The following is a 20,034-nucleotide window of genomic DNA, read 5'->3' as shown; positions in this document are numbered from 1 at the left end:
TTTCATTACCTTAAACTTGATTATAGAACAATCCCACATTTGCAAAAACCGATCTTGGATATTCATTTGCCACCTTATGGCGATGTTGTCCAGGTCATCTTTTGTTATTATCGGTCACTCGAAATCCTGTGTGCTATCGAGATAATAGATTGTGTCCAATTGTATTACTTAAACTTGTGGCAAACTTTGCCAAAAGTGCTTTAGCATTAGCACATTCCCTAGTGGAAACATTTTTATTCTCACTTGTGCTTGGGGTCATTACATACAAAAAGTGGACGTCGCTTATACTAGCGCATAAAATAAACTGACCAAGTAAATCATTTGTATGAAATTTTACTTACCATAATGTGAATAATTAAGTTTTCTATATACTTAACAGAAAAACATTGTCTAAAAAAATTGAAAATAAATAATTTTTTTATAGACTATTTTGAAGCATTATTCCTCATTCAGAATATTTGCAAATTGACATGGTGTTTGTAAATTGTTGCTTTAATTTAATTTTTCAGGTTAAGAGAACACGTGAGTAATCCCAAAAATCCACCTATTCTCATATTCCCAGAAGGAACTTGTATTAATAATACATCAGTCATGCAATTTAAAAAGGGAAGTTTTGAAGTCGGCAGTGTTATTTATCCAGTAGCCATAAAATACGACCCCAGGTTTGGAGATGCCTTTTGGAATAGTAGCAGGTGATTAAACTTTTTTGTACAATAATAAAAATAATTTCAATTCTTCCAGGGTTTATAGATATATACAGTGCGTCCATAAAATAACGCAAAGTTCATTATTAGGTTAATAAACAATAGGTAAGATGAAAATCCCAAAATGGATCGATGTATGTTTGTAATGTAAATTCAGTAGATTAAACAATAGACCCGTGGCAATGTAGTATTAAATCTAAAATATTTATAAATATTCATGTTATTTAGCTGTATTTTTTTAACAAAATTTTTTCCTGTTTGTTGTCCATAAATGAAAATCATCTCCATTTATAAGTCTTGTTTCAAGCAGTTCGAAAAACTAGAAAAAGAACTATAATTTGGTAACTCTAGCATCATTTAGAACCTCTAAGATTCAGAGTGAGTCATGAGGAACTTTACGTACTTTTACCATATGTGGAGTCCCTCAAGTCCTAACAAGTTCTAATTTAAAACACAGTAAGTTCCAAAATGGTATTTTTGAGAAATGCGTGATCAACTTTTAGAGATTGGTTCTTTCGTTAAAGTGAGTTTGTACTGATTGTTTCTGCATACTATGATAAAGAAATACATGGTTTTATTCATTTCATTATACATTTTGGTTCTTTTATACTAAATTATGACTCTTACTGCGTTTTGTTTTAGTTTTATTCTTACGTCACCAATCTGATTTCCTTCTTATAAAATTTTTGAACCGCTGCTATTTATCATAATGTTGATTAACTCAAATTTGCCTTCATGTTTCTATATTTTGGCGTTTAAATAAAACTATTCATTAATATGCTTTACACCCAAAGGAAATGATTCAGTTCAAGATGAGATAACTTAAATGCTTCAATGCACTACTAACTGATTCCATTTCCTTCCTTCTTTTTGTTTGTTTCAGTTTCCAATATCGCTTCAACTTTTCTGTTCTCCTTCATTCTCAAAATTTGTTCAAACCATTTCACATGTTGTTATTTTTTGCTTTAATTTGTTGGTTAACACCCAGGATTCGCATTCATAGATCAGCATAGGCACTAGTACTAATTCGTAAATTCTCGTTTTCGTATGTTTTGTTATTTTTTGCTAAAGAAGACTCTGTACAGGGCTAAATATGTGGATATTGTCCTATATATCCTATTGGCTACCTCTTCGTCAATTCTTCCATCTGGTCTTATAATTGTACCTAGACACTCTACTTTTCGAGTTCTTGTAATTACGCAGTTATTTCTTCTGGTTTGTTACGTATTCTAATTATTTCTGTCTTTTGTATCTTTATGTACAAATATTGCTTCATCTCAATATTCCACTTCTGTATTCTATTTTGTAGCTCTTTTTTTGTTTTAACGAAGATTAGTAGGTCGTCCACATACATTAGTTTATTTAGTTAGATTGGTCTCAATCTGTTTTATCCTCTGTGTGTTTTTTTTTCTTTCTTCAGATTTTCGTCCATGACTAGTAGAAACAATAACGGGCTTGAAACGCCTCCTTTTATTACTCCTCTTTATGTAACAGATCTGCTTGTCGTCTTCCCGCTAACTAGTACTACATTCTCTGTTTTCTTATATATATTCTTAATTATGTTCATCAGTTGTTTACTAACTTTTCTATTCCTCATTATTTCCCATATATTTTCTCTGTTTATACTATCGAAGGCTTTCTCTAAATCGATTGCTGCAATATAAATCCCCATATTTGCCTCAAAGTGAATAAACTAACTTGTGTTGATATATTGGTTCTAAATGCTGCCTATATATCTATCTCCCGTCTTCCTTTTTTGTGAATAGCTGCTAGTATTGCTTTTTTCCACTACTCTGGAATTGTTGGCGTATTCTCTATACTACCAGTAATATTCTGTATAATAAGTTCTTTCCCTTATTTGCTTAGTACTTCAACATTTCCGTATTCATTTTATCTATTCTATTTTTAGTTTTTCTATCGCCTTTATCACCTCGCTCCTGGCTCTGCACGTCTTAGTTTTTATTTCTTTTCTGTGTGATATATATTCTAGATGATTTTTTACATTGTTTAAAAATGATATTTACCCAGAAAATATAAAAACTTGACATTTTAAATCAATAATTATAATTTTTTAATGCAAATAAATATCAAATCAGATGACAAACAATTAAAAACGCCAAATTTTTTAATAAAGATTTGTTATAGTACTTAAAGCTGCAAAAAATACAGAGAAAAATATTGTAAACAGGTTTAGATCATACAATAAACTTATTCAAAATAATAAATTGTCATTGGAACCAAAACTCTTGCTTTCCCTTTTGCATTAAGGGACACAGTTCTTTAAAAATGTTCTCTTTTTTATCTGTGGTTATTCTCCTTGCAGTTTCACGTGGTTTTATATTATCACTCAATTTCATTCAATTTTTAATTTTAAAATTCTGTCGGGGGCTGAATTATCTATGGATATTTTGAAAGGCTTTGCTTTTTTAAAAGAAATAAATGTTATATCGTTTAAATAAGGTGTGGGATGTTTTTTTATTTGTGACCATGAAGAATCTTTCCATTCATAGAATTTATTTATTTCTAAATTAATAACGTTTTCCTTTCCTCAATTTGCTACTTGGATTGAATCAACAAAATCTATTAAGTCATATATTTATTACGTTTTCTTTTAATGGATACTTCTACCTGGTGGTGAAAATCTTACAATTCAAATATAAAGTTTTCCCATTCAAAATTCAAGCAAAAATTATTTTTTCAAATTTCTAATATTTACTTTTTACAATAATGCAAATCAGCTTGATAAACAAGGTAGGAAATTTTATGCTCTTCGAAATCGCTTTAGAAGTTGTTTGTGTAACTCGCACTGGTTCATAAGTAGGAGTCGTTAAAGCACAGTTTTTGATAAAATTTTTTTTCTCCTATTGGTAAACCAGTGCGAGTTACACAAAAAATCTCTAAAGCGTTTTAGATGAGCATAAAATTCCCCACCTTGTTTATCAAACTGATTTGCATTATTGTAAAAAGTGAATATTAAAAATTTGAAAAAATAATTTTTGCATGCATTTCAAAATGGAAAAACTTTATATTTAAATTGTAAGAACTTAAAATTGATATTAGAAGTTCAAACTTGGTGATAATTTTTTTTATATATATGTAGAGTAATATATAAAGATGAACATTTTTTTCGGAAATGATTCACTCTAATATTTATATGCGGTTAATCCATTTCACGCATTGCATTAAAAAATATACACGGTGCAATATTCAATACGAATCTTTGAATTAATTTTTCCAAAACCGATCTGGAATTTGAAAAATCAAATTAATTGTTCAAACATTATAGCTAATTAAAATTTATGTTCAATTTCACAAATCAATTAAAGTAAAGCAGTAGACATATTTTCGTAGCCACATGATAGGGGCTGGTTCTACTTATGGTAAGACTGTTTAAAGTTCCCTGTGACTTAATTTGTATAAAAGTTATTGAAAAATCGGAAACGTACTATGAACTCTAAATTGTTATTATTTAACAGGTACTCAATGGTACAGTACTTATATATGATGATGACCAGCTGGGCCATAGTATGTGATGTTTGGTATCTGCCTCCTATGTATCAACGAGAAGATGAATCGGCTATAAACTTTGCAAATAGGGTGAAAAGTGTAATTGCAAAACAAGGAGGATTAGTAGATTTAATGTGGTAAGTTAACCAAACTGCCCCATATAAAGTTTATATTTACCATTCTATTATCCTCCAAAAGATGAAGTGACACCATTTATATCTAATTCAGCAGTTGTTTCCATGCTTGCCTATCCTGTGCAATATTTTTGGCATAATGCAGTCTCATATTTGATAAGAGTTTTGTTTGGTCTACCGATCAAGTTGGAGATCTGCCTCTTGGGCGTTTGCCTTCTACTTTCCTTTCCTGATCTTCTAGCTATATTTTCCGGCACTGCAGATACATACGGTTTATTTTGGTTAGCAGTCTTGTACGTGGACCAATTTCTTGTAATATGGATACGTTGGTTCTGTCCATGATACTCGCAAGAGTAATCTATAAACAGAAGTAGTCTATCAACAGAATACGGTGGTTGTTAAAAATCAACTTTAAATCAAGTGTAAATTTTTCTGGTTTTCGATATATTTATACAGTGAGCGGCATAAGAAAAAAAGGGAAAAATTCTAAATCGAGAACAAAATTTCAACTGTTGCAGCAATAATTGTTTACCACTTTGTAGCATGCAATTTCTGATGTTTATGGAGGATTGTTATCTATTAATTATCATTATTTACTTTTTAGATTTATTTATTTTTAAGCCATATTTTTCGCTAATAAATGACAGTCTGGTCATAATTTCTGTTATTGCTAGTATGGTTGACGCTATGATCAGTGTGTCGTCGGCTTAGTGCAGGTTATTGATCCTCTTTCCGCCAACTAACATTCCATCTTGCCACTCATTTAGAACCTCTCTCATGGCGTATTCGCTATAAACGTTAAATAAGTTAGGTGAAAGAATGCAACCCAGTCTGACTCCTGCGGCCGTTCTGAAGGTCCCCGAGTAAACCCCGTTGATTCTGACTTTCGTGTTTTGGAGTTCCCACTTCCTTTATTATGATCCAAAGATAGCTCTAGTTAACTTTATCAAACGCTTTTTGATAATCTACAAAACAAAGATACAGGGAAATATAAAATTTTCTAGCTTTTTCAATAAGTTGCCTGACATTTAATATTTATTCCATAGTTCCCTTTCCTGGTACAAAATCTGGTTACTCCTCTAAAAGCAGTTACAAAAGAAATGGTTTGAGACAGTTATGTAAGATATGCATACTAGTGTGAGAGATAAGAGAAACGGTTCTGTAGTTGCTGCACTCCAAGGGCGAACCTTTGTTGAATACTTGAATAAACAGCGACTCTCCCCAATCTTCAGGCCATTGTCTTGTTTTCCATATAAGCTTATAGATTTTGTCAAATACTTCTATTCTCTCCTTGTCCAGAGACTTTAAGACCTCTGCCGTCATTTGATCTGCACCTGGTAATTTTTCGTTTCGGAGAAGTTTTAAGGCATTTTCAACTTCTGATCTTAGTATATCAGGCTCTTGAGGGGTAGTTATTTCTTCTGTCAGTTGTTCTAAATTACCATCGTAAAGTTTTTAACAATATACTTTCAAACTTCCGCTATACCATTGGCGTTGTCATTTTTTATAACTTGAGTGCATAGTTTTAAATCTTTGGAGACATATCTTACTTTATTAAACAATTCTCGAGACTCATGTTTGTTGGAATGTTCCTCAAGTTATCTGCATACCCATACGATGTGGTCATTTTTTTCTCGCCTGCTTGCGGCTTTGATCTTTTGGTTAAGATAAAAATTGATGTTTCGACTTATTTCAATCTTTTTCAAAATATGATACTGTTAACCCGTTTTGAGAATTATCAGTTTATATCGAAAATATTCTATTATATTTTTGGGGTTCATAGCATATAAATTAATTAAAAAATTGTAAAATGCGAAGTGGGCTTTCTTCTATTAAAAGGAAACAATATAGTACTATTCAAACTAGTTCTTGTCCTTTACCGGGTGTATCATTGGTGCCGTACCAAGTTTTAATTAGGTAGATTATCAAAAACAAAATAATGTTTGTTTCAAGTCTGAACTTCTGTTACACCATTATCTAATTATTCATTCAAAATACAAAAATTCCTGATAAATGTGTATTTATTTTTCCGCAAATGTTTTTATAATAGTTTATAGACTGTAATTGAACTGAGAGAAGTTACATAGCTTGGTTCGTTGAAACATTTCAATCTCGCATATAGGTAAAAGGTAGAAAGATACTGTTATATAAAGAAAAATTCATTTATTTGGAATTTAAAAAAACTATGCATCCTGAAAAAGTACAATATTATATGCATAAAAACAATTGAAATACTGGTTTACGTTTGGCAATTATCTCTAATAGTGTCATTGGAAAGACTTGTATACTATTTTAATTTCCTTTCCTCTTAATGTATTTCAAGCAATTATAATAACTTTTCTTCTCTTTTCAAAAGCTACGATTTCCAAGAAAATGTCACACAATGTCATTTTGACATTAATAGAAGATCAGTTTGTTCACTCTAAAGTTGAAAGTTGATTTGGTGTTAATAAATATGTTTTTAAGGGATGGTCAACTGAAGAGGGTAAAAGCGAAGAAAGAGTGGAAAGAGAGGCAGCAAGAAGAATTTTCTAGAAGATTACAAGCTGATTAAACAAACTAAGTCTGTTTAAATAATTTCACAAATTATATTAAAATTGCATAACAGTTTACATGATACTTTTATTCGTCAGTTTTCTTTCTTAGCCAGTCAAGGGCGGAATTAAAGAAATATGATACATATTACAAAAAAAATTAATTACAATTCTAGCTATTTTTTATTTATTTATGAAGGTTGGCAGGATTTTTGTTATTATTCTATTCATTTAATTGAGATTATCTTTTCTAGTACTTACTGCCAATTAAATAACATAACCAACATTGTTTAACCTCTTGAAAATAAAGACAAATTGTTGCTGAACAAAAACAGGAGAATGAAAAATTAAAATTATGCACTAGTTTTCCAAAGTATTTTGTGTTCGAACGACGATACCTTTGTCCTAGATATTGCAAGAATGTCTCCAGTTTCTGTTAAATACTATGATAGTTTAAAATAGAAAAATTACATTTAAACCTGGTTTGTCTTTAAAACGTGCGAGATTAAAACACAACAAAACGTAGATTTATTTTTATGTTAGTGAAAATCACAGGAATCATTTATAAGAACGAAAATTTCATTAAAGAGAAAAAAATTCAAATCTCGCAACCATATTTTCAAAATATATTTTTATAATGTAAACTGGATACACTCTCACTACCGCTTTACCAAATCTTACAACCCTTCTCTCTGCTTTCCATAGGTTGCTGGTTCATATTCATGATAAGTGATTATTGGTGACCAGGTAGTACAGTGTATTCAGTCTAACAGTTCCAAAATACTAACTTAGTTATTATGTAAGACAATAATTTGTGATGTTTATAATAACTAACCAAGGTTGTGATTTTAGTGTTGATAATACAATATTTTACGATCAATTCAATGTATAATGAAAATAAATGGTGACTTAATGAACTGAATAAAGGTTCAATTCAATACAAAAATGATAAAGTTTATCATTTTTCAGCATACACATTTTTAATCTATGTAGCAGTAAGACATTATTGTGATTGTGTTTTTTCATTATATTATTTAGTTTGCGAATGAAAGAAAAAATTATATTCAGACATCCTGTATATTTCTATAAAGTAGTGAATGATCAAGGTTAGAGTGAATGATTGTTAGAAGTAAAATTGTAATTTTCGATCGCTTCATGATATTTTTCTTACATATGATTTTTCATATCATACTTTTAGATAGGTAATTTTACACCAATTTCACTAATACAAATAAATAATATAATAGAAAATAAGGTGAAACAAGTAAATTGAGTTTGAACTGAATTTTTCAATAAATTATTAAGGCGAGAAAATAAATTGCATGGTTGTCGATTGCTCCAGACAGAAAACGTTAAAAAATATTTATAAATCTATTACTTGGAATAAATATAATTTCTAATTACCTTTGAAGTGATTAATTATTTTAGAATATTTTAAAAATTATCAAAAATGATAATTACGTGTTAAAAATAATTTTTTAATGCAATTGATTATAAAAACAAGGGCATTCTATGATAAACCATATAAGTTTTCGACTCATTAGATGTGATTTCAAAATGCCTGGAAAATGGAAATAAATGGGTATTCTAAAATCAACGCAAAATTTGAATTCAATGAACATCACTATGTTTAGTCTTTAGATTCTCATAACACACAAGATAAATTGCATCTGGGGCTTTGCTGACATACACTCTTTTGTCTAAAGTTTGCATGACACTTTTGTGGATAAATTTCATTGATGCAATGTTAATATTTTCTCCTCTAATGCTTGGTTGTGTGGGTTTGGTGATATAGACATTTGGATCAAGATAATTCCATAAAAAGAAATCTAATATTGTTAAATCACGCCATCTAAAGGGATAATTCTGATTACCAAACTATGAGAGTATACTACCAGAAAATGTTTCATACAGTAATTGAATTATTTTATAGGTTGTATGATATTTTTATGGTGGCCAACCAACCAGAAATACTGTTATGTTTTTCTACTTCATACGATTTATATTCGTGGGGTGAATTAATAGACATTGCTTCTTACATTCTCAATTTATTTAAACATTATACAATACACTAATTCATAATAATTCACTTATCACTATCACTTTACTAACTTAATAATTTATTTAATTCTTCGATTACTTTGTATTTCGGTCTGTTCACTACGACTATTCACGCTACACAAACTCTTTATATATATATATATATATATATCCCAAAAAAATTCTCAAAACTTATAGACCTTCCCAGAAATTATTTAAAAAAACAGTGTGAATAAACCGCCTGCTATAATAAAAACAAACATCAAACGGATTCCGCGGCTTATAAAAAGTATGTCACAGGCGCCGTTCACTTTCGCCGATTGTTAGAATTTCACTACATCTAGGCAGGACCGGTCCAGGGCAGAGACACGTTCGTGGCAATACTGTTCTGATCATAATTTTTTCTAAAAGTTTTGAACTAAAGCCACCAAACTTTCATTATGTTTGAGATATTCACAATAGTGATGCTTCATTTGTACTAATCTTAAAATGTGAGTTGTCCTTTTTTCTGGGTTGTCAATAATTTATGTAAAATATGGCGACAAATTCAAATGTTACGTTAATTTTGAGATACCCTGTAACTTATAATAACAAGTATTGTAGATTGAACATTTCACCAATCAAAAAACGGAAATTGAAAGTTTTTCTGATAATAATTCATTTTCACTGCACTGCATTTACACCTCTTGTTTTAATAATATTAAAATAGTCACTTTAATCCGCCCTTGAAATTATTAAATCTAGTCTCATTCTAAATAAAATATTTCGTGATATTTTGACAACCGATTTTTTAGTATGTACAATGTGTATAATTATTGTATTCTAAAGTGAAAACTATTTTAATTTAAGAAGTAGGTATATGTATATTTACATAACTGAAGCTTGCTTTCTGGATATGCAAATATTTTTATAAACTGATAAATTAACATAGGCAATTATTCTACTTGCAGAACTATTCATAGCAGTTTTATTATACAGGATATGGTACCAAAAACTAAATAGATTGAATATCTTTTGATCATACCTTCCACTTTACCACATATCTTTCCTTCTCCTGTGTGACAAATAAAACTTATGTAACATACTAAGTGTTGAACGTGGTTAAAAAATTAATTCTATTAGGATTTTGACCATGACACTATTCTGTGGAAATAATTAAGTTTTCCATATTTAAAATATTGATATTTCCTAAATATTTTATACACAATACACCCCTTCTATGTTTATTATATTTGTTTCTCACTTATAACTGTTCCCATTTTTTTCGATGTCTTTAATTAAACTTCTTTCTAGTGACATGTAGTGAGAGCTAATGACGTTCCTACTAACACATCCAGTTTCCTTTCATATTATTCTCTTTCAATAAGTGTACCACTACATTGTTTATTTTCGTTTAATGTTGATCGTCTAACAATACATAGCATCGCCCGTATTGCATTGATTCTTATTTTATCTATTACAATCAGATTTCCTATGAATACTTAATTTCTGCAACTTACAGTGCAGCCTATTTTATTTTAGTAAAAAAGTTGGTAATGATATTATCCCTCCAGGGACGAGCCTAAAATTTTTAATTAATTCTTATTTTTTTTTCAATACAATTGTTAATTAGCTATTTAAAGTCATAGGAAAAATAAAAAATAAATTATTTTTCGTCCTGGGAAAGTGGGAAAGCGGGAAAACGGGTGTGACCATAAGCTCACATTCGTCCTTGAGAGGTAAAAATAAAAACAAATAAATCAAACTAAAAAATCGTCATTTATTAACTATTATTACTTTTTTCTAGTATAAGTAAACTGTCATAAACTATTTACGTATGTTATAAACTATTATTTATAATAACTGTTACAAAAATAATGATTATTTTGTCACTTTTTATGGAAACCCGAAAAACATCGCACACACAACCCGACTTCGCTCTTTTCGCAAATTGTTCTTACAACCGAACTACAATCCTTTCCTGCACATCTTCTCCTCTTCTTGCCTTCAGTTTCGGTTATATAATGATCCAAATGATCAAATCGCAAAGTTTCCATCACCCGATTCGAAACTGAAGTGACAGATGATGACCCATCAAGGGACTTTGAGTCAGTTTTGTACCTTTTCAAATACGTTTGGCAAAGTTCTCTACAAAAGTTTAATTTCGTTATATTCCCTATTGATTTCCTGTACATTACCCAGGCATTATTTGTTGCTGCATCAATTATCCATGTAAATATTGGCCACCACCACTTTTTGCTCCTAATGGATATTCTCCATTTTGCCAAATCTTCATCCATGCGGTCAGTGCCTCCCATATGTTTATTGTACATATTTATACAGTTAGGTTGTGTTACCGTAATATTTTTCTTATCTTTACGGCTGTACCTCTTCACCTGTGATTGTGGTGTCGAGCCGTAAGCTGTCGAAGCAACGGTAACTACGGAGCTATCCATCCATTTATTGACGAATATTCCATTCTAGCGAACTTTCTGAGTTTCCTCTTTTTGATTTTTTCATGAATTGATTTGTAGGAAGAGGACAGTCCTTTGGCAAGCGATTTTCCCTTATCGTCCCTGTTCCACTGTAGCCAACATCCTTCAGATGTTTTAATAAATTCATTCCCGTGAACAGATTATCGAAAAACAACTTGTAGGGCAGTTTTTTCTTTGCATCTGGTAGCTCATTAAGCATTTGTACAAGTGGAGCAGCTGATTTTCCAAACATCAACTCGTACTCTGAGTTAGACTTCGGATTTTTTCCTTGATATACATCAAAGTTGACCAGGTATCCAAAATTAGTGTTCAGGCACCACACCTTATATCCAAATCGGATTGGTTTTCCACGAATAAACTGTTTACAGCCATGTCTCGTAATATTTGATCATGGCTTCATCAAAAGCCAAGTGCTCAAATGGCACAAAGTGTTTTTTAAAATTCTTTGTCCATCATAGGACGAAGCTTCCACATCTTGTCTGTTGCCGATGCTCCTTTGCTGTTGTCAGCAATATGTAGATATTTCATTATTTGTATGAATCGATGAATTGAGTTTGCCACCAATTCGTTATGCATGTCATCTTTCGTATCCCAGTAATATTTTTTCCCAGGCAAAACGTTATATCCCGAGAGAATCAAAATTGCTATTTCTACCTTTATTTCTTCTTTTTTTATTTGAGGACTCGGAGAGTTTTTGAAAAGGGCGTATTTTTCCGACTCTTCTTGGAGGAGCTGAATTGTCTCATCATCAATAAATAATTCGAAAAAGTCTGCTGGTGTCAAGCCTTTGTACTCATCATAACTGAATTTTCCGAACGCATCGGTTGGTTGAGAAAAAAGGTCTCCTTCTATCCATTTTCTTTTGCTTGTAGGAACGAAACCCAGCACTGATTTATCAATTTCATATTTTCTGCCCACCAGTCTGATTTTTGCATCTGCCGCTAATTGCCTGCCACCCAGATTGTCAAGCAATCCACCCTCATCTTCGTCCGCACTGTCTTCTTCTGAAATAACATTTGGTTCTGGAGGAGTTATGAATATTGCCTCAACATCAGGTTCTTGTTCGTCATCTGACGGTGCAAGTAACATCTGCATTGCCTCCTCTACCGTTATTCCGACGAATTTCAAATTCTCTCTGCAACAAAAGAGATCAATGCGAGAAATTGAAAATAAACATGAATTAAACAAACAATGTGGCGTTATATGAAGGGGATTCTAAGGCAAATTTAGAAAAATTATTTACGACCGCCTTAGCTTGATTTATGAAATTGGATCAATACAAATCAAAAATTAGTTTTATTTGTATTGAACTATAAACAGACTACGATTTCGATGAAAATGATGCAATATTCAATTATATTGAGCGAAACTGATTAAAGAATATATGTATGAAAAAAAATTGTTTGTAGAAGAGCATTTGAAAAAGAGGAGTGGCAAGGACGAACGTAACCGTGTGGTAACACACGAATTCCCGTTCTCATTACATCCGATGTAAATGTTGTAGAATGATTTTGTTTGTTTACACAATTACTTTAAGGTGTAATGAAAAGAAAAACACCGCACTAGAGTAAAAAATATTAGTTGAAAGTAGTAAAAATTGACTTACCCAAACTCCATAGTCATGTTGAAAAAAGGGAAGATTTCAATTTCCGATCACAAAAACACTTGTTACTCCACTGTTTCCACTTCTAAACTGACAATCTGGGGTTCAAGACACGGAAAATGAAGTAAGCAGCCGTTTTCAGGTATAATTAGAAAGGAGGGAGACAATAGAACAATGAGAGGAGCACCGTTACCATAGGGTCACTTTCGTCTCTAAAGGGTTATTACATATAAGGTTAGTTTTGTTTTAATACCAATGATTTTTTTCATTTTGGAATCCATTTCTCAGTAAATAGTATAGTGTTTACACAAGTTATTCTACTTTTTATTTCTTCAACAAATTAAATATTCATAAAACTATCTCTATATTTTTTCAAACCTAATGGTACATGTACATGTGTACATACATGTATTTCTTCACCCCTTTGGTGCTAATACTTTCGATTTTTTTTACAGTACCAGTTTCATTTACATCATAAATGAGAGTACCATCTGCAAATGCTAGACTGTGGTTGAAGACATTTTAAATATTAACAAAAATATACTTTGACCGTTTCTTTTATGAATGTTGATGCCCTTACCAAACTACAGTTTTCGGGACCATTAAACATTAAAGCGCATTTTTTATAATATTCACATGTGGTCTCCTCATGTTCAGCCGTAATATTTTTCTAATGGAATAGTTGGGCGTCTGACGGTTATATTTTACTTCCTGCTATACCTTTGTAATGAAGAAAAAAGAATGGAATATTTTTTTATATTTGAGCCGGCCTTTATCGCATTATCGCCTTCTTCATTTGCTCTTCTGAATAAATTCCTATTTTTCTTACCTTTTTGTTTCTGTCCATTCTTTGATAAATTAATAATTACAAATGTATTAATGACTTAATCGAAATAATACATAAAGAACCAAGCGCATTATCTCTTTGACAACAATTATACAGTGGATCGTGACTCACTGAGGCTAAGGCATCAATTTGTGTTATTTTACAGCGAAGAAAACATGATTAGAGTTAGGAAATAAAATGGTCTGAATAATTGATGTAACTAATTCCACTTATAAATAGAAATTCATGAAAACTCATCAGATATTTTAGTAGGTATAACAAATCACATTTTTCAGAAATTTTATAATTTTCTTAAGTATACCGTGAAATTATTTAGGAAGGTTGATTTCATTCACAACGACTTGATTTCGCAAAGTAAAAGTTCAAACTGTACATTTTATCTAAAACAATTATATTTAACAAGATTACAATAGTGAGGTTAGGTTAGTTTTATCTTTTTATTCAAATTATATGGTAAAACGTACCTGTTTTGATTGGAGTCGAATATATACTTTAGTAAACGTCCTAGTGAATGTATACAAGTTAAAATAATTTATTTTTTTTTTCGAATATAAGGAAATAATAACTGATCTAAAATCACAGCTATTGTATCTAAATGGACGATATGTTTGTTTAGATACAGTTACAAATTGTGACGTCACCACTAATACTGCGTATTATAAACAAAGTACCAACTTACTTTTTTAAAATATTTTCGTGACATCACAACAAAAGCAGGTGTAGTACGTCAACATGTGAGAGTAGTAACGCGAGAACTGATCGAGAGGGGATTACTTGCGGGGGGATGTATGTGCTGGGAAAAGCCGCAGCGCTAGTCGTGTGAATTTCATGCGTGAGCCACCGTTTGCCCGGTGATCCTATATAAAAAACCAAACAAACTTATTTATGAATCATATAAATGAATTGCTACACTCTTTAATTTAAAGAGTTTTTTCATATTAACATAAGTTCAAATTACTTATTACATATTTAATTATATTTAATGACTGGGGGGAAAATTAGAATGGTGTATGCTTTATAATAGACGTTTTTGTATCTGTATTGGAGTTTTGCTCTAATAATCGTATCAACTCACATTGTACATACTTATCTTTTTTTATATTATGTTCAATTGAAATTAATGATTGTTGGATAAATGTGACAATGAGGATTAAGTTCCTTTTTTTCTTATATATCTGCATCAATTATTTTTATGACTTGTGAATTTTTTGTAATTTTAGGTATGTATTATTGATCATTTTATCGATCATTCATACCTTGCGGCAACTGATTCATTATGTTTATGTAATTGTAAAAATTTGTATTTTATTAATAATTATTTATGTTTAAATTTGTTATATGTGGTACAACTACTAGTCATATGTTACCAATAATCACAAATGCAAATTGTATACAAAACAAGGGATCAAAAGTCACAAGATAATTTCTGATCTACTCTTAATTTATTGATATAGAATCCTGCACTTAGATGCTGAGAAATGGATTTGTGATTACTATGAGAATAACACTTTAGTCATTGATAATTAGAAAATACGTAGGTTTTTGATTGCTTAAATATACCTATGTGAAAAACTATTTCAACACAATGTGTTATCTGGAAGTTTTATGATAAATAATGGTCTTCTCACATTATTAGTGCTGGATTGTGCATTTTGTAAGTTTCGTCTCTCATCTACCACTTTATTGTAAGTAGTCATCTGCAAATATATATATTTTCATGATATTTGTCAATTTTTATAAAAATTCATGTGGTATTGAGCTCATATTTATTGTCAGTCTTCAAAATCACTGGTGCTATTGTCTTGTAAATATTTTGATACTTCTGATATTTACCGTATACTACACAATTAGAGAAAATATGAAGTAATAGAAAACTTCTCTGTTGCTGACTGTTATTGATTAAAATTAACCGAGAAGAAATTTTTTTACTATTTGTCGGATATCCCTACCGACTGCGCCAATTATTTTACGTTGACTTATTTTTTAAAACAGCGAAATAGTATTTATTGAAATAATGGTAAAGGAAATTAAACATTCACTATTCGTGGAAAACCATGCCCACATTTGCATTTGTTATCTTCCATATACATGTCAAGAAGAAATCATTTAACTACTTATTACCTATTAACACATATCAGTAAAATGTGTTAGGTTATTTTTCACCAAATAATTCATAAAAGCCCAATTTTCCTGAATTGATTACCTTTTTCTGTAGTATGAGCAAAAGTAAAATGAAATCGGATTTTCATTTTACATTAAGAAAAAAAGAGATGCTTCTATGTACAGTAGAAAATAATCACAACTCATATCATGTAACAGTTCATTATAAAACATTATACTCGTATTATAATTTTTGTATTTGTATACCAAATATCTAGAAAATATATATCTAATCGAAATATGGTCATTTCTTAGTTAGGAAATCAAATTTTCACTCAAATAACAAAAGACATGGATATTATATAGTATACATTTCAACGAATGAGAAAGGCTGAGGAAAAATGAAAAAGCACAGGCTAATGAAAATTAAAACTGATGAAGGCATTTATTTTGTATTATTTGGATGTGGCACGAGTCTTTTTTTTAGCAAATAGTCTTCTTACAATAATTTTTTTATAACTGGGCTTTTAGTATTTATTATTAAAATGTATATAAGATAATTCTTTCTAGTTTTGTATTGTGTATAATAAAATTTTGTCAAACTGCAATAGTTGTTTTAATAATAGGCATTAACCTGTTATTTTTATTTATAAATATGGTGCATTATTTGAGTATTTGATCCTATGATCATAATCGTGTGAACAGAGCGCTTCCAAAACAATCTGAAAGATTGCTACGGGCGTTGAATTTTTTAACACTTAAAGGACGGACTTTTTTGTTTTTAAGTAATTAATAATTTTTTACAGTTTTGTTCAGTATAAACCAAAAATAACATAAATATAAAACATACATATCCTTAGTTTCTTTATGTTGCCATAGGGCAACGCTAGTCTTTAGCATAATCACAATATTTGATATCTGTCTAATGTAGTAAAATATTTACTTTTAGAGAACTATTATTTATTTATAACACAGCAACACAGAAAGTTTAAAATTGGGAATGAAAATGAATATTACAATTTTTGCAGAGACCCACATTGCATTTAATGCACATAATAAGCATTATTGAATTGCAATCTTTTCTAGCACAACGCTGCTTCTTTTCATTTGAAATGCCCAGTATTATTAAATCTGATACTCTACGAAAAGACCTGCTAGAATTACTTATACGTGGACGGCCTCCAGGCTTTGAGGGATTTCGAGCTCTCTCTAAATAGATTTTTACAATTTCTCTTGTACATTGAAGCCGTGTTAGATGGTTTCCTGTTTTTTGGATAAAAACCGACTATTCTGGATAGTAGCATCTTCAAACCAGGTGAATAAACAGAACCACCATTTCTTGCCGCATAATGCCGCCGAAATCGGAACCGCCCATTGAAACATTATATCTTGCAATAAGATATGGCCTTTCTATGTGCACAATTCTTTTTTTACGCCATTGTCTTTCTCAAGAGCTGAGTCATTTGCGCCTCTTGGCCTTTTCGTCATGATAGCTTTTGATGCTAAAGGGCAACTTTTTGGAATTCTGTTTTCCCTTATTGTACTGGTGGCTGAATGTGAATATCCAATTTGCTTTAAATAATACAGAAGATTAAATCCGGTAAACAAATTGTCAAAAAATACAGAACGACGGAGTTTTCTTTTATATACTTTCTTCCTACATAGAAATAAAAGGAGATGTGGACTGGCGACAAATTAACATCAATGTAGGGGTCGACTCCTTGATATGCAGAGAAGTTTACAAGGTAACCCTCTTTGTATTAATACTCCATATTTCATATTCCGAATCAAATCACGTTCAGGCACAAAGTGTAAAATAAATTTTTGTTTCAATTTATCCATAAGAGGTCGCAATTTAGAAAATTTGTCAGCAGAATTCAAATCATCGTGATTTGCGCAATGCAAATATTTGAAAATGGTTGATAATCTTTTACTAGCATGATGCCCACATTCTTGTCTGATAAAAATGGCAAGAAAGTTTTCATTTCATCAGTTGTGAGATTTAAAGGCAGAACATTTTTTGATGGTCATACCGCTCTGTGTCAACATCCAAGAATTCAAAAATGTTATTAAAAATAATTCAAAAATTTCGGTGGGAATTAGACATTCGAATTTCTCATAATTACTAGGAGGAAATAGCATCTCTCCAGCGTCCATGTATGTTACCCTGCGTCTATTCTAATTTTGTGGAACTCCTCTATATTGTCGGTATTATTCTCAAGTATTTCAGGTTCTAGCTTTTGTATGTTTTGTATTTTCTTCAACTTCTCGCTCACTTTCGTTCGTAGTGACTAAGAGTTCTGCGGGAGCTTCTTGATAAATTATCGACCAGACCGTCACCATCCTCCTCTCCAGAATGTCCATCCTCATAACTATCTGTAAAGCTTCTTCTAAAGTCAAACCACCTTCTGACTACAAAATATTTAGGCAGTAACGAGTGTATTACATTTAAAAAATGAAAATAAGTGAGAAAACAACACAAAAAATTAATTATTAGCTTTAAAAACTACATCATGTAAAAAACATAGTTTTTTTTTAAAAGTCGACAGTAAGAAGTCCTAACGTTACCATATGGCAACATAGAAGTTTAGATAATGATTCAACAATTTGCTAAAAGTGTACAATCATTTTATTAATAATGAAGATTAATATACTCATTTAAAAGTATAACTTCAAATTATGAGCTTATAGAACAAACTTGCATATTTTATAATACTTACATGAGCTTCAAGTTCATATTTTTAGCAGTAATTTACAACACAGTAACATAAACACCCCCATTGGTCACAAACATGCGATTTACTAAAAAACTACGTGCGGTATATTACAAGCAGGTTTAGAAAAATATTACAAACAGAAGTTGATTTACAGTGGCGTGTTTTTTGTTGCCAAATAGCAAAATGAATTTTGATAGTATACTTTTCTCTTTAGTGAACATATTGGTTTTAAAAGTAATCAGTAAGACATGTTTATACCAAGTGGCCTTTGGCATACTGATAATTACGAGTCAAACTTCAAAACCACTCAAAAATATAATGTTAGAAACATCCAGGCTTTTTTAAACATAATTGTAAATTTATTAGATATGGACCGAATGCAAAACAATCTTATGAAGTAAAACTTAGAGAAACTACAGACAAAGAAAACAAACTTGTAAGACAACGAAATACTTTCTTGAATGGATGAGAGAATAAAAGTGGAGGGTAATAAGATAGAATACAAGAGAATAATAAGAAAAAATCCAGGGAAGCCAGGGCAGCATGGTATGTAAAGGATTGTTCAGTAATAGATCGATTTGGAAGCAATTACGATTCCTTCATAAGAAGCTCAAGTTTGTTCTTCTTTCTTTTTCTTCAACCGGTGCCACGGTCCTTTGAGAACCAGCGCCTTCTCAACAATCGACTTCCAATCTTTTCTGTCCTGAGCATGGTGCCTCCAACGTTGAATTTCTAGCTGGATAAGGTCCGCCTCAATGTCCTCCAACCAGCCAAGAAGCGGTCTTCCTCTCAGTCACCGTCCTTCGGGAACTCCATTAAATAACTCTGCGTGGGTATCGATCAGAAGGCATCTTCTCTCCGTGTCCCAGCCACCTCCGACGTGATCCCCAGATGAATGCCATATATCTGTCTCAATTCAGCATTCCTCCGGATCATTCACGTACCGTTCTCGTAAACAGGGCCAAAAATCTTTCGTAGAACTTAAGTTCCCAGCAGTTCAAAATCCGCTCATTTTTTGTCATCATAGTCCATCTCTCGCATCTGTATGTGACTACGGATTATTGTCTTGTAAATTGTGAGCTTTGACCTACGTGAGAGCCCTCTAAACTTGAACATTCTCTGGACCGCCTAGAAGGATCTATTACCCACAGCAACTCTTGCCTTGATCTCCGTTGTCACGTCATTATCTTCAGTTATCCAGTTCCTATGATATTTGAATTGGTGGCACACAGGGAAGCGATGTTCTCTGACATGAACGTGGATTGCTTAAGCTGCTCGGTGAAGATGGTACAGAAGTTTCAAAAATCTTGTTAATGTTTATGAAATTGGCAAATTTTTATATTATAATGTTTTTCAGACATGGTGGGAGTTGCA

General features: G+C 31.3%; 2 protein-coding genes across 3 annotated transcripts in view; one reads left to right on the top strand and one right to left on the bottom strand.

Moving 5' to 3' along the window:
• LOC130902550 (glycerol-3-phosphate acyltransferase 4) overlaps positions 1-16,551 on the top strand; it is an 88,326-nt gene extending 71,775 nt beyond the window's left edge. For both annotated transcript variants that reach the window (XM_057814771.1, XM_057814770.1), the window contains exons 6-8: positions 510-692; positions 4,181-4,348; positions 6,812-16,551. In XM_057814771.1, the coding sequence (XP_057670754.1) occupies positions 510-692; positions 4,181-4,348; positions 6,812-6,899 (439 nt within the window). In that variant the 3' untranslated portion in view covers positions 6,900-16,551. The remainder of the gene's footprint in view (positions 1-509; positions 693-4,180; positions 4,349-6,811) is intronic.
• LOC130900526 (piggyBac transposable element-derived protein 2-like) lies at positions 11,829-12,488 on the bottom strand. Its single transcript, XM_057811219.1, has one exon. It carries the CDS (start codon positions 12,486-12,488, stop codon positions 11,829-11,831), a length of 660 nt encoding a protein of 219 aa, XP_057667202.1.
• Positions 16,552-20,034: the final 3,483 nt, after the last annotated feature.

This window comes from Diorhabda carinulata, chromosome X (assembly GCF_026250575.1).
Source record: "Diorhabda carinulata isolate Delta chromosome X, icDioCari1.1, whole genome shotgun sequence".
NCBI classification, from domain to species: domain Eukaryota; kingdom Metazoa; phylum Arthropoda; class Insecta; order Coleoptera; family Chrysomelidae; genus Diorhabda; species Diorhabda carinulata.
Note: the sequence above shows the minus strand (reverse complement) of the source record. Positions and strands in the feature narration are given on the sequence as shown.

Bases quoted from the DNA above. Each gene is read 5' to 3' on its own strand.
- LOC130900526 (XM_057811219.1), bottom strand. From the start codon at position 12,488: ATGCAGATGTTACTTGCACCGTCAGATGACGAACAAGAACCTGATGTT.